The sequence below is a fragment of the Dendronephthya gigantea genome, unplaced genomic scaffold, assembly GCF_004324835.1.
Source record: "Dendronephthya gigantea isolate DGI-Jeju-01 unplaced genomic scaffold, DenGig_1.0 000001F, whole genome shotgun sequence".
NCBI lineage: Eukaryota > Metazoa > Cnidaria > Anthozoa > Malacalcyonacea > Nephtheidae > Dendronephthya > Dendronephthya gigantea.
This window is the reverse complement of record NW_021163011.1, coordinates 483,421-499,035: the sequence shown is the minus strand read 5'-3', so window position 1 is coordinate 499,035 and position 15,615 is coordinate 483,421. Positions and strand designations below refer to the sequence as shown.

The 15,615-nt window shown below is 35.5% G+C and overlaps 1 protein-coding gene across 1 annotated transcript; it reads right to left on the bottom strand.

Moving 5' to 3' along the window:
• Positions 1-9,697: 9,697 nt before the first annotated feature.
• On the bottom strand, positions 9,698-15,615 carry LOC114530420. Its single transcript, XM_028552041.1, has 5 exons — positions 15,548-15,615; positions 12,996-13,490; positions 12,261-12,566; positions 9,813-10,103; positions 9,698-9,759 (listed from the first exon to the last, which is right to left on the bottom strand). The coding sequence occupies exons 1-5, from the start codon at positions 15,606-15,608 to the stop codon at positions 9,698-9,700; spliced, it is 1,215 nt and encodes a 404-aa protein (XP_028407842.1). The 5' UTR covers positions 15,609-15,615.

The following is a 15,615-nucleotide window of genomic DNA, read 5'->3' as shown; positions in this document are numbered from 1 at the left end:
CTTTATAGTACACAGATAAACCTCCCCAAGAGGTCTGATTGATTGGACGGTAAATGTTTCGACTTGGATCATAAGCACAAGCAGAAAGATTCAAATTTTTGCTAACGTAAAGGTAAAGCATATCTAGAAGATAGCCGGGCTCACCATATTTAAAATAAGCAGCGAGGCATCCTTGTCTTTTCAAATTTAACATTGCGCCATTTTCCCGAAACCGAAACTGCGAAGCTGGATCCAAACAATGGTTTGAAAATGTTAAGAGTGACACGCTTCCCCATCTGGCGGCTTGGCTCTGTATTAGTCCTGTATCATTTATGCACATTCCTGAGTTTACATGTTTCACAAAGAAACCTGCAGAACCTGAAACAAAATAATACGAATAAATGTTATAAAAATTACATGCGGAAGACACGAACTGTACAACATTTGAAATCCTTCTCGTCGTCGCGAAGCATGCAGCAGCTACAGGTTCAGGAACGAACTCAGTTTTCATCCAATGTGTGTGAAAATGCATAGTAGCTACCATGCTCATATAATAAACATGAATGTTCGATCTTTTGTGATCGCATCCTGTATTACCCTAGTTTATATCACTTATCTGACAGTCCGTAAAGATAATAATAATTATTATTATATACCACTTGTCAAAGTTTGGTGTTCGTAGCATTTCATTGGTCGAGAGCGAATAACGAGAGAATGACGAAATTTTGAAGTTACCAGCGCGAACCGCTGCAGAGTGAAATAACGTGTTGTCTCATGGCCATGGGAAATAACAACTTTAGTCACGTGCGGCGCACCTGGACGTGCGACCTTTAGACTGTTTATTCATTTGAAATTATGTCTTTTATGAATAGATATTTCGTTGTTTACCTTGTAGTTTGGTTTTTGACAAGTGGTATATAAAAAAAAACTTATTTACTGAGAACTCAGAAAGCATTATGTTTTGTGGACCCTCGACCATCGATATTTCACTCGGCTTCGCCTGGTGAAATATCGACAGAGCTCGGGCAGGGTTGCCAACTTGGCTCTTTTGAAGCCAAATTTCTCGATTTTGGCTTATTTTTCTTGCGCTTGGCCTAGGCAAACTTCGTCAACCTCGCAAGCCAGGCTCTTTTACCTACGCTCCACGGCCCACGCTGCGGCAAAGACCCTGGTCAAGGCTGGTCACGTGATTCTTTTGTTACGCTTCTCCCGTGTGGGGATGGGTGGGACACAAGTAGCGCATAGATCATATCAGTTAAAACAGCGTGTTTCTAAGGACTGAATATTGAGCGCTGTTCTTCCGCAAAGCGAAATAACCTGTGTCGTTATTGTTATTTGACCTCTGAATTCGCTCATCAACGCCCAAATTTAGAAGATAGGACAGGCCTTCGAGTGTCTGTATTGAATATCAACTGAACTTGTGACGATACTAAAACCGATTCTATCGACGATGATACAGTCTACACATAGCACTTGAATCTAAATTCGGTTTATTGCTCTTTTTAGTTTTTTGCTGCGCCACACTAGCTGTATTTATTTCGTTTATTGCGTGAACCGCTATTTTTAGTTGCGTTAGTACAAAGTCATCTGGATTGTGACAAGTGCTAAAAATAGCAGAAATGGTATATCGACTTTGCCACTCCTCCCATGAATATGAACTAAGCGCTAATTAAAAACCTCCCATATTTTGGGAGGTCACATGACCAGCCTTGACCAGGGTCTTTGCCGCAGCGTGGGCCGTGGAGCGTAGGTAAAAGAGCCTGGCTTGCGAGGTTGAAACTTCGTTTGGCTTAAATTTATTATCTGGCTTATTTTGGCTTCTTTTTATAAAATGGAGTTAGAAATCATATATTCGTATTTTTCAATCAAATATAGCTTTTTGTTTTATGATCGATTCAATTTGACCCACTTCCAACCAATGACAGCAAAGCTCAGACCCTTCTTACTTCGTTGCTGCTGTCATCATGGACGTCCGACAATCACAAATAATATTAGATTTTGAAAAAACTAATAAACTCGATTGACCTTGCACAGGCGCGATCTGAACGCGCGCATTCGCAAATGTACACGTTTCCAGGGCGAATATGATGTTTTTTAAGGTAAAATTATTCAGTTTTCTCTCAAATACACTTGAAAATGTTTGAGACTGTTACTTGCATGAGTAACAAGTCTGAGTGAACAAAATGAGTAAAATATCAAAAACGTTTCGCATTTTTCTCGCTTCCATAACTTATTTTAATTATTAAAATATAGTCAGTGTATAGTAAAACTATCGTAGATTTCATTTCTTTTGTTATTTTAGCTTAGTTTTAGGGATAAATTTAAGTATTTTCGGATTGTTTGCATGTGTCCATGTGAATATTGTGATTGAAGTCGCCTACCTTAGGATATATTATACTTATATAATAGCTACCTACATTGCCTTGTCAGACACGCAAGTCGCCCGTCGTAAGTAACAGGATTTAAGTATATTAGCATGTAAATAAATGACATATGTGTGAATTTCATCAAAGTGTACATTTTTAAATCAAATAAAACCATTTGCCATTGGGCTGCCTATGGTTACGCATGCACACATTGGTCAAAAAACCGTGTGACTCGATTCGGCTTCAGTTTCATATCTGCATGTATATAGCTAATCTGGGCAGAAATCATAGATTTCGCAATCGTCATGTTTTTCGCTCGAGTAAGCCGCAAAATTCGTGACTCGTCACGCGTGGTCATGTATTTCGCAATGGTCATAAATTTCGCTTCACAGCGGACGTAATGGAGAACCGCCTTAACAACGCGAAGCTTAAATTCCATGAACATATGAACGCGAAGCTTATAAACTTCATGTTGATGATTTTGTGTTCATTTCAGTGATATTTTACTGATAATTTCCCACCGTTCTCCATTTTACCTGCAATCTTAGTTAGAACGTTAGTTAATGTGCAAGTTCTACCATAGGTAGTAGTTAGATCTTGAATATATACGAATTATCTACCACACGCAATTGATCTATTTGTATGGTCGAACTGTATAATATATTATACATGCATATATTGGTTGTCCAAAATACGTACCTTGCAAATAAAACGTTATTATCAGTTCAACAAAATGAATGCAAGATGATGAAAACTTCATGATAAGGAATTGCGCTTCAGTTTGGCCACGTTATTTGTCGTGTGAAGTTATGTATGTATGCGCGGAAGTATCAGATTATAACACCGATTAAATAAAACACGCGCCGGGGACGAGGCTGCGGAAGTATATATAAACACAGCAGCGTATGGCAGGCATAACAGGAAGTCGATCGCTAATGAAGCCATGCAGAATAATTATTTGTTGGTAATTGTGGTCTCTATGAGTAGATTCTGGACTTTATGTGTTCGACCCAATTACTATGAATAGGCAAATGAAATTGTAAAATCAGCAAAAAATACGCTTAGGTTAAATACGCGTATAAGGCCCCGTCCACACGTTCCGGATATTTTTAAAAACGTCACCCGTTTTGGCCTTGCTTCCACACGTAACCGGCGTTTTCGGCAACCGAGAACGGAAAACGGCAACCAAAAACGCTCTCCAGAGTGGAGTTTTTCGAAAACGCCGGTTTCGTGTTTACGTGTGAACGGGTTTTCGAATTCGATGTGGTTTATAATCGGATCTAGTCTATAACGGGCCATTAACGGCGCGTGTTTTGTATCTCTTCAATATGGTGAACTAAAATTGCTTGGCTGTTTTACTTTTGCCTATTTCATAATTTCAAGTCTAATAGCATGTATTAAGGTTCATGTAACTATGCTAAATCTCCACGTACGGAGAGTGTTTAAAAAAGCGAATGAATAATATGATGAAGATGCTTCCCGTCTCACCAGCTAAACCACGAAGATTTGGTCATTTAGTCATTTTTATTCAAGAAAAAGCGAGCATACTGTAGTCATTTTAGTTTAAGAAAGAGCGAGCATAAAGCGAACCCAAAGCTCTGACGGTGAGGCTGTCCGATCTCATCGAGAATATCCAGAAACATGCACTCAGAATAATTTTCCCTGGGATGTTTTATGATCATGCATTATCACATTCGAAATTGGTATCTCTTGCACGTCAAAGAATAATTCTTTGTTAATCCTTTGCAAAGCTTAAACTGATTCCAAGTACACAAAGTAATCCCTTATCATAGATCATAAACAATCCACCTCTGATTAATAATAAAAACTACAATTAATTTTACGATATTTTTAGCGCGTGCATGTCTTAAGCTAGCCAATAGCGTTTCTTTAGCACGTTTTAGCACGTGTCTTAAGCTAGCCAATAGTATTTCTTCAATCCTATATATATATCATAAATTTCTACTTTGACAATTTTCCAAGTGTAGGGTCAGTTAGTTCTATAAGAAAAGGATAAAGCAGATGAAATAATCATCGCCCTTCAGCAAAAGATCTCGTGGTGTAGTTGGGAAGTTATATAACGGTCTCCCATGCGGCCATGCCGTCGGTAAGTTAATGCTTTTAATTTAAGCATAAATGTTTTTCTCTGATGGCCTTGAGGAAAAAGGGAAAGTGAATTACATGCACCGTCTTGAAATGTTAATTTAAAGACTGATGCATATGTAAAAATCAACACTTGAATACAGTGCATTTAATAATTTGGCTCTTCGAATAATCCTTCCAGGACTGTCATGAATGTGAGGGGGCTTTGGAGGAGTGCAATCTTAATACCCTGGAAAGTCGAAGGGATGACTTATGTGTAAATCTTATCACATCGTTGAATAATCATGAACATAAACTGCATGGCTTGTTTCCACCTAAAGTTCGTGATGTGAACTCAAAAATAACCAGACAGGGTAGCGATAAATTTTATCATTTTAACTGTAGAGCTCAAAGATTTAGAAATAGTGGAATTGAATATGGAATTAAAAAATACAGTAATTTTAGCTATCTCTAAAGTAGTGCATAGTATAAACGTAATTGTAGTCTATGTACACCATTTTTAATTGTTAGTTCGCATTGTAATTTAGTATTTCTTAAAACTATAAATGCGAACTTTTTAAATAATAATAATAATAATATGAAGAATAAAAAGTAATCATCGCCGTTCTGCAGGAGATGTCGTGGAGTATTGGTGGAGGCGATGCATGTATTATGACTTTCGAGAAAAGGATTAGTTTATTATTAAGTTATTAAATAACCACGGAGTGTGCGAGACTTTGTTGTTGTTGACTTGCTTAACTGAGAAGATGTATAGTTTAAATTTATAATTTTTTTATATATTTAGATATATATATATATATATATATATATATATATATATATATATATATAATATATATATTATATATATATATATATATATATATGAATATATATACATATATATATATATATAATATATATTATATATATATATATATATTGCCAGGTGAAACTGTAATTTTATGCATAATTAGCAGTTGACCTGGAATAGTAAACATTCATTTTCTTGTAAAATATGAAACTTAGGCTAATTTCACTCTCCAGTGACCACCCCTAAAAGCAACCATTCTGAACCATATAAACAATTTAGAAAGACTGTTGCTTTGATAATTCAGGATTTAGAGCTAAGTCGACTATGCCGTTTCTGCGTGTGGTCATTTTCAGGACTTTCGTCCCGGATTCACATTTTGGCACATATGCCATGTTGGCCGCCATGGTCATTTTACCCTAAAACAGTTGAGATAATCTGTCCTAAATGAAATGCATACAAACTCCTTTACAGGTCCTAGACTATATGAGATTTAAGAAATTATCAAGATAGATTTCCAACGATTTTCCATAGAATTAACGTATGCAGTACAATCACGTGGTCGATATTTATAGGTATTTATATATATTTCCAGGTGACAACCTTAATGATTACGACTGTATATATATATAAATATATATTATATAATATATATATATATATATATATATATTCTTTTTATATATATATATATATATATATATATATATATATATATATATATATATATATATATATATATATATAGAATAGTAAACATAGTATTAACGAATGAATAAAAAACCTTATTTGATAGCAACATCCAAAAATACATAAATTATTAATGCATAAATACATCCAAATAAATACCACTTGTTAACCACCGCAGGCGATAACTCAGTTATCTGCTAGCAGATAACTGAATTTTGCGTGATAGCGCGATTTATCTGTCAACTATTAGCCAATCAAATTGCTTTTATTACTATAATGTATAATAAAGCATATTATGCGTTATTTTTTCCCGCCATTGCTGCTGTTTGCAATCAAACGCGCCGCGCGCCGAGTTTTTATTGTTGTTTATTAGCAGCCAACGTGACATTCTCCTTTATTCAACGTTACGTTGTGCCCTACTCATATGCAGCGATGATTTGCGTGACAGTTTTTAAAGTATTTCAACTGTTCATTAGAACTGAGTATTGGTGGAGGCGATGCATTATGGCATTTTTACGAATAATTATAGTGCACCTTTACTTTCTTGTTACAAAATTTTGTGCCATAGAGAAAAACAAAAAACACAACAAAATTCCAAACAACTTCAAGGACTATAATAGAAACACAATGCGGCCATAGTAAAAAACAAATCCTGAATTGACAAGACATCTTGAATGTATAATTATGATTATAATAGCATTATATACTTTAATACTATAACTATATATATTATATATTATATATTCGATGAACCTTAGCAAACTTATAGATTTACATGCATGAGTAAGCAAAAAGCTATGCACGCTAACACTGTTCTCATGCTCAACACTGTTCTCATTTTTTGTTCGTTCTCACCGGCTATTACAAGGTAATAATAGAATGAAAGTCGAAAATTTACAGTTTCACTCGATTCGTGCATGCGTGAATAAAATATTATATTCTCAAGATGTCTTGAGAATAATTTGCATTTTTTATGACATATATATGCGTACATGCATGAAGTTAGAAATCGATATCCAACATGGTTGCTTTAAATTGCATGAATGATTAAAAATATTCAAAGCAAATGCATATATACTTTTCACTTTTTATTCAGTTGATTCATTTGCTTTTGTTATCAAATCCTATACCCAATTTATCACTTTATTACAAACGTCCCTGCGTATCAATGCATTTAAAGTTGTACAAAGTGCAGTTATTTTAAACTAAAAAAATCGACTATAATCGATTATATCTTCATGCATATACATATTTTCAGCATCTTTGTGTTCGCCTTATGTATGTATGTCAGTGCAATTGCTTATTAAGAAACCCTTCTATCCCGAACTAGCCTGTCTTACACAATTAAGGTTCCTTATACGTTATTTAAAATGCAAATTTATTACATTCCAGTGTCCTTTTGATTTTCGTAGTCATTCTGAACTTCATTTAGATGACTATATATACACATGATCGTCATATTCCCCATCACCGGTGATTTCAGGAGCTGTATAAGGCGATGCACCAACTACCACAGGCACAGGTTCATAATTCTCGTCATTTTTTTCACGATTTTCGCAATCTTGCGAATTTTCTCTATCTTTGTTTTCGTTCTCCAAACTTGCATTCGCGCTTGCCAATTTAAGACGACGATATTGATATGCAAAGCAGGCATGTATACGATTAGAGATATTGTGAGGAGAACTGCAAGCACTGTAATTCCAACGAGGTTCACTTTAGTATTTTCTTCACCTGTATAAAAGATAATTATTCAGCAAGGTCATTTGAGGTTCACAAATAGGATTACTTTACCTGATCAGAACTGTTGATAAATAAGTAAATCTCAGGTCTTAACTCCATACAATATTCTGTTTGCATGTACGTGGTTTAATATGACTCAAAACTATCAAAACTATATTGATGAAATATGTTTCGGTAAAGTTTTTTGTGTGCCGTGCATTCAGGATTGAAGCCCCATTTTTACTGCAAAATTTTTGGTGTACGGTACGGCAGGGGCGAACTGGCCCACAGGGATAGCGGGAAATTTCTCGGTGCGCGCCCCTGCATTTTGGAGAAAATTATGGAGGAAATGATAAAACCATTGAAGTAAAACACAGGAAAAATAATCTGATCTAAATCATGTATCAGTTTGAAACTCAACATTGTAGCGATTAAATTTAAACGCGACATGGCAGCACACGCATTTTCAATAACTGTTGTTCATGTTAGAACTAAAAATGGCGCCCCCTTTTTAGTTTTCCCGCTAAATCATGTATACGCCAGTCTGCCCCTGCCGCTGATTACAGGAAAAATTGCTACGGCTAAAACTTTGATTTCCCAATAGCTAGTCAAATTTCATCCGTACCAATTTTATCCGTTCACTATCCCACAAATTTAATTCATTAATGCGCAAAGGTCCATTCGGCTGTTATAATGATTTTGAGATACCTGACACTTCGTCAGTACTTGTACTTTCAAGTTTGTTGATCCAGATTGTGTGATTAGCAGTATGAAATCGATCGCGAATATGACAAATGTATTTTCCAAAACCTGTCTGATCTTTTACTGGTACAACAAGAAAAGAACTGCTTATGGACTCGTGACTTTCGAAAAAACTGTCTAGCGCCTTCTTGTCTTTCTCCCATTGGAAAGTAATCGGAGGTTCGCCTTGAACAGAGCACAGCAGATTGACAAGATCACCTTGTTTCGCAGTTACTTTGCCGTTTGACATGTTTAATAACACACGAGGTCCACCTGAGAAGGAACAAATTGGGCATTTAGGCATATAATAACATAAGATAAGATAGATTTTTCATATATAGTCATAGATCTTTATATCTTTTTTATCCTCATCAAAAAATTAAAATATAGCCAGTTTAAGAGTTAATACCTGCATATTCACTGGTCTTTGAAGAAGCACTCCAATCGGTCGAGTAGTAATCTTCCTAATAGTATATGCGAGTGAATATATATGTGGAACTATGCGAGTCTAATACCTTAGGATTTAGGAATACGTAATTATCAAATTTTTGTTTGCGAATGTGTGTTAAAAAGATGTTCTACAACCGCTATGATTTTTATTTGTTAAAATAAAGTATCAGAAAAGTTCTTTTTGTAGAAGCTGATATCCCATAAAAAGTATAATACCTTGTCACCAAGAAAAATCCGCAGAAAAATACTGTAACTAGATCCAGGTTCTAAAGGGCCATTATAATATCCAGTCTTGGCAAATCCTCTTCCCGTTGTAGCATCACTTGTGTTACTGCCATCACCAAGTATAAAGTTTTTATCATTAACTCCGCTGAAGAATATCACAGCAGCGATATAAGGAATTGGATGACGAGATTTTATTGCCTCAGCATATGTCACCAGTTCATTGTCCTCGTATGTACTTGATGATTCTATTTCTTCCCCCTCTTTCAATTTCAAAGCGACAACATACAAATACCTGCAGAACCAAAACATACGGTTCACTTAAACAACCATGCATAAAGCCTGATTTTGTTTATGATTGTTCCGAGTTTTAAGACTAATGACCACGATCACGTAATTTGATAAACTTACACAAAGGTTTTTGAAGGAATTTCTAATGAAAATGCAAGTGTACTTGCTGTATTCGCTGTCGCCCCCATTGTTGCTCCTGTAAAGAAATATAGATCCGGAAAACAGCGAAATGCTTTGTAAACAATCTATCTGATTCTCAAATTTTGGAAACCGTAATAGTCATGGCTAAACTGGATGAATTTCCTAAGGTCATACCGGAATCGTACCGAAATGTTTTACTTACAATCTAATAGATTTTTGGCCTTTTCAAGATTAAACCAGTTTCTGGACCTGATGTCAATAATGTCCCTAAACACATAACAAACAAAATGACAAGGATTGCACAATCCTGTTGAACTTACTTCCATTCGTAAAAAACCCTTTACTTTCACTATAGTTTCCATCGCCGCCTTCATTGCTTGCAAGAACACGGATGTAATATTTTGTTGATGCATTCAAATTTCTAACGTCCCACTTTCTTGTTGCTCTTACAAATGTCTGAAAGCAAGGACCATCCTCCGACTCTGAAGCACACGCAGTATAACTGAGAATGACACCATTTTCCCTACGTTGTTCAGGAGAGTCCCAGACGAAAGTTAACGACGATGTGCTTCTTGATGTAGTTCTTATGTTCAATGGAGGACCGCTTGGGGCTAGAATGAAGTATTGAAAATGAAATCGCAATGAGAGTTGCTTTTTTATTATCAGAAGCAAAAAGAAATCGGAATATCCTTGTACTTCTTCAAATGAAAATTATTTCCTAACGTAAATATAACATTATGAAATCAGAGTATGCATTAATCACGCGTTATTTTATGATGATCGTGTGATGAGATATGGATACTGATAGTAGCTCCTCATAAATTCAAATCCTTCGAATATTTTGCTTTTATCATGCCACGTAAAGCCACGTCCATGCATCACCAACAGTCGGCGATGTTTTTGTTTGTGCAGGTGACGAAGAAATTATACAAAATCCTAGTTCTCATATGACAGCGATAGACCGTAGACGAAGTGCTTTGTTATTTTAAATAAATCTTCCTCCCAAGCCACAAACAATACATCGCGACTTTCGGTGACATTTTGAGAACCAAGCTCACGAGCTATACGCCACTGATATCGTTAATAATGGTTAACGCTAATAATGCTCAATTGCGACTTTTTATGACACTGAATCCAAAATATTTTGCTGGAAACATTCGATCTTTTCTTGAAAAGGTGTGGCAGGGCTGGCAGCTATGTGTTTTTGTTCGCAAATATTTAAAGAATAGTGTAGCTTCTTTAAAATTGCCATTCGAGAAATCGAAATGGTCATTAATTTTTATAATTAAAAAAAATTCAAAAGTGCGTTGCAAGGCAATGTGTCCAAAACCTCACGGTATGATGAGATCCGTTTCATACAAACGTAAGGTGGCTCGATACAGTTTTCAAAAATTCCACTGTTTATCACTTTGACACGTTCAAAGAACGCATTTTTATGATTTATTTCAGAGATATTGGGTTTTTTATATATTTTGATGTCTCTACTTTTGAATCGTGATTAGTTAGTGATTAGTAACAAATCGTCCGCTATGTGTAGCGTTGCTATGGCGACATACGTGTACAAAATTCACTCCAAAATGACCAATTGCCTCGGATAGTTGGAAAAGAAGCACGGTGGCCCCTACTTTTTTTCATGCATTATTTTACTTGGAAAAACTAACAATTAGCAAAATATAAAAAAATTCTATAATGCCACATTTTTGAAAAATGCAAAAATGGCATTTTTCCGATAATTTTTTTTGCCATTATAGAATTTTTTATATTTTGCTAATTGTTAGTTTTTCTTTTAAGTAAAATAATGCAGGAAAAAATATTGGGGGTCACCGTGCTTGTTTTCCAACTATCCGAGGCAATTGGCCATTTTGGAGTGAATTTTGTACACGTATGTCGCCATAGCGCGGCGATTTGTTACTAAAACTAATACGATTCAAAAGTAGAAACATCAAAATTTATAATATAACATTTATAGTACGCGCGTGCTGATTGGTCGAGAAGCGTGTTTCTATAACTGTATAGAAACACGGGAATTCTCCCGCCGAACTTGACAAGCGAAGCGATGTAATGAGAATTTGTAATTGAATCGAATTATTATATTTGTACAAAATCTTTTTATTGAGTTATATTATAAAAGAAATAGAAAACTTTTTTCCTGTGTTTCTATACAGTTATAGAAACACTTGTGGGAGTTTGGGAGAACTCGAAATAGCGTGAAAAACTCGCCCTACGGGCTCGTTTTCCCACTGATTATTTCTCGTTCTCCCAAACTCCCACGCGTGTTTCTATTTAACAATTAGTCGCCGAAGGCGAGGTGATTACAAGCCTATATTTACTGAGCCGAAGGCGAAGTGAATATAGACTTGTAATCACCGAGCCTGAGGCGACTAATTGTTTTAGTATAATTTCAGTATTGAAAAAGTTTTATTTATAAATACAACTGATACACGTGTTTATTTTATGAATATAATTTTGATTTTGAGTATTTTCAGCCGTGTTTTTTTGGGGAAAAGCAATAGTTACTGCTCAGACTGCTCTGAGCAGTAACTATTGCCTCAGAGTTACTGCTGAGGGAGCCAATCAGAATGCTCAAAGGCCATTTTTCAATACTGAAATTATACTAAAACTGTATAGAAACACGGAAAATGTTTTCTATTTCTTAAATATAAAACCCCCAATATCTCTAGAATAAATCATAAAAATGCGTTGTTTGAACGTGTCAAAGTGATGAACGATGGAATTTTTTAAAACTGTATCGAGCCACCTTAACGTACCACACAAATGGACTCTTGGTGTATCAACACACTGATACTCGAAATAGAGATATTTTGTTAATCCCGGGCAAGCACCGGCATAGTCGAGGAACACTCTTTCATCCACAGTCATTTGGCACTCGTGTTGACGGTCACATTCTCTCTTGACAACACATGTCACATCGACATCACAACTGTAATCATAATTTTGGCCGCATATCTTTCCTGCAGCTAATCCACGATAAGATGCAGTCTTGACCACCATGTAATGCTGATCTTTAGGACAATTGGCATTCTCTACCATCTTTCCATAACATGTCACCGTGCCTTGGAATGAGGTGACGTTGATTTATTTTTTGTTACAAAACTGTTCAAACATAAGCTATAATATTCGACTGGTATCTGGGGAAGTCATGCAAAGCAAAGTAATATTCATAGGATAGGCAAATTACTACGAAACTTTGATGGATTTCATTGACGCTTCTCTTGCTCATAACAAAAAAGAATAGCAAGTTAATTCATGTTGAAGGCTAGCGTACTGTTCAACGCTTGTATGTTGAAAAACTATTATTCACTACGATGCGTGCTTAAGCACCTACTAAGAATGGATATTCGAGAATTTATACTGTTATACCCTTAAAATGGTGCAAAATATTAATGATTCCCACTGGCAATACTTCGCGAGTATTATGTAATATATGCAAAAGCAATATAAGACTCAGCTAGGGCGCTTTTGCAAAAGTTAGCAAAACTCACCAAAATTAAATCGTTTATCTGTCGTTTCAACACATGAAGTTGTCAGGACGATATATGGTTCTATCCCATAATTCTTGGCGAGTTCTGCGTGAGATTTAGGGACGACACACCATGTCTGAAATGAGCTCTTTTCATGTCCTTTATAGTACACAGATAAACCTCCCCAAGAGGTCTGATTGATTGGACGGTAAATGTTTCGGCTTGGATCATAAGCACAAGCAGAAAAATTCAAATTTTCGCTAACGTAAAGGTAAAGCATATCTAGAAGATAGCCGGGCTCACCATATTTAAAATAAGCAGCGAGGCATCCTTGTCTTTTCAAATTTAACATTGCGCCATTTTCCCGAAACCGAAACTGCGAAGCTGGATCCAAACAATGGTTTGAAAATGTTAAGAGTGACACGCTTCCCCAACTGGCGCTTTTGCTCTGTATTAGTCCTGTATCATTTATGCACATTCCTGAGTTTACATGTTTCACAAAGAAACCTGCAGAACCTGAAACAAAATAATCATACGAATAAATGTTATAAAAATTACATGCGGAAGACACGAACTGTACAACATTTGAAATCCTTCATGTCGTCGCGAAGCATGCAGCAGCTACAGGTTCAGGAACGAACTCAGTTTTCATCCAATGTGTGTGAAAATGCATAGTAGCTACCATGCCCATATAATAAACATGAATGTTCGATCTTTTGTGATCGCATCCTGTATCACCCTAGGTTATGATTATCACCTATCTGACAGTCCGTAAAGACAATTAACACTTATTTACTGCGAACGAAGGAAACATTATGTTGTGTGGACCCGAGACCTGTCGATATTTCACAAGGCGAAGCCGAGTGAAATATCGATGGTCGAGGGTCCACAAAACATAATGTTTTCTGAGTTTTTGGTAAATAAGATTTTTATTATATACCACTTGTCAAAGAAAAACCAAAATACAAGGTAAACAACGAAATATCTATTCATAAAAGACATAATTTCGAATGGATAAAAGTTGTTATTTCCCATGATATAACACGTTATCTCACTCTGCGGGGGGTCGCGCAGGCGACATCAAAATTTCGTCACTCTCGTGTGATTCGCTCTCGACCAATGAAACGCTACGGGCACCAAACTGACAAGTGATTTATAATAAACGAATTTATTCGCCAACGAAGCGTACAGATTATTTTTAACGAAATTTTTGTTTTTACATAACATCTGCTGATTTATTCATATATAAAAAACTGCATGTTTAAAAATAGAACTGATTCAAACATGGACGAATTATACAAAATAATGAAGTGGGCATTAAATGGGCACCGCAGGGGGTCGCACTGACGACATCAAAATTTCGTCACTCTCGCATTTCGCTCTCGACCAATGAAACGCTACGAAAACAAAACTTTGACAAGTAGTATATAATAATAATTATTATTAACTTCATATTTAACCAGGATACCCACGTCACCGAGGTGTTTTTCAGTGGGTTCCTCCATTTATATGTTACATGATTTCAAAATTTAAACATGCATTATTTACAGCAACACATATAATTATACAACACAACACAATACAATACAATGCTCAACGATACCTTCCCATACTATGCCAAACAATACAATGCTGTAGGTGACAACGCAATACAATATAATACTATATATATAATACAATACAATGAGGAAATTGGAATATGATGTGGAAGAAAGATATTGAGTGGAAAATGGTACAGGAATGAAGAAGGAAAGGGAGCTATAGCCAAACTGTATAAAATTATTCGATCACCGTCTTTTCAATAGGTTCTTAAAGTAAAGAAATGAAATAGCGTTTTTTAGTTCATGTTCCAGCTTATTAAAGTCTATTGAAGCTTGATAATGTGTCTCAATATATAGTCGTGAAATATACTCGTTTAAAATTGTTACTATAGATTTTTGATTAGTGACGGGTTTGCCTTTAGAGATTATACACGACGGGTGTGTTCCCGATTTATTGCGAGATGTTACTTAGTTCATTAATTTTAATGTTTTCCAAAGGTCGGAGAGCTTCTCTTTATTTCGATTCACGGAATCTTGGAATAGATTTAGCGAACTTGATTTGGTTATTAACATGTTTTCTTAGTTCACGGAAATGTTGCCAATGAAAATAATTGTTACACATCCAAGAATCAAATAAATACGCATACATGATACAATATATTTTAAGGAAGTTAAAGGCAGTTTTAAAGAAGCATTTAACATTGAGTTTTTCTCTTTATATTCTCATAAGGTGATTTTTTTGTGATTTTTTTATAAGAACGCAAAGCTTAAATCTTATGAGCATATATGAACGCGAAGCTTTAACCTCATGTTGACGATTTTGTTTTCATGTCAGTGATATTTTACTGACAATTTCCCACCATTCTCTATTTTACCTGCAATCCTATTTAGAACGTTAGTTAATGTTCGAGTTCTTGAATCTTGAATATATACGAATTATACCACACGCCGTATCTTGATCTATTCGTATGCTCGAACGGTATAATTCCATTATACATGCAAATAGTGGTTGTGCAAAAGCAAAATACGTACCTTGCAAAGAGAACGTTATTATCAGTTCAACAAAATGAATGTGAAATGATGAAAACTTCATAATAAGG

Bases quoted from the DNA above. Each gene is read 5' to 3' on its own strand.
- LOC114530420 (XM_028552041.1), bottom strand. From the start codon at position 15,608: ATGAAGTTTTCATCATTTCACATTCATTTTGTTGAACTGATAATAACG. The intron at 12,567-12,995 runs GTGAGTTTTGCT...CCTCATTCCAAG, and splicing joins AGATAAACGATTTAATTTTG to GCACGGTGACATGTTATGGA. The intron at 10,104-12,260 runs GTACGTTAAGGT...ACTTCATTCTAG, and splicing joins ACCAAGAGTCCATTTGTGTG to CCCCAAGCGGTCCTCCATTG.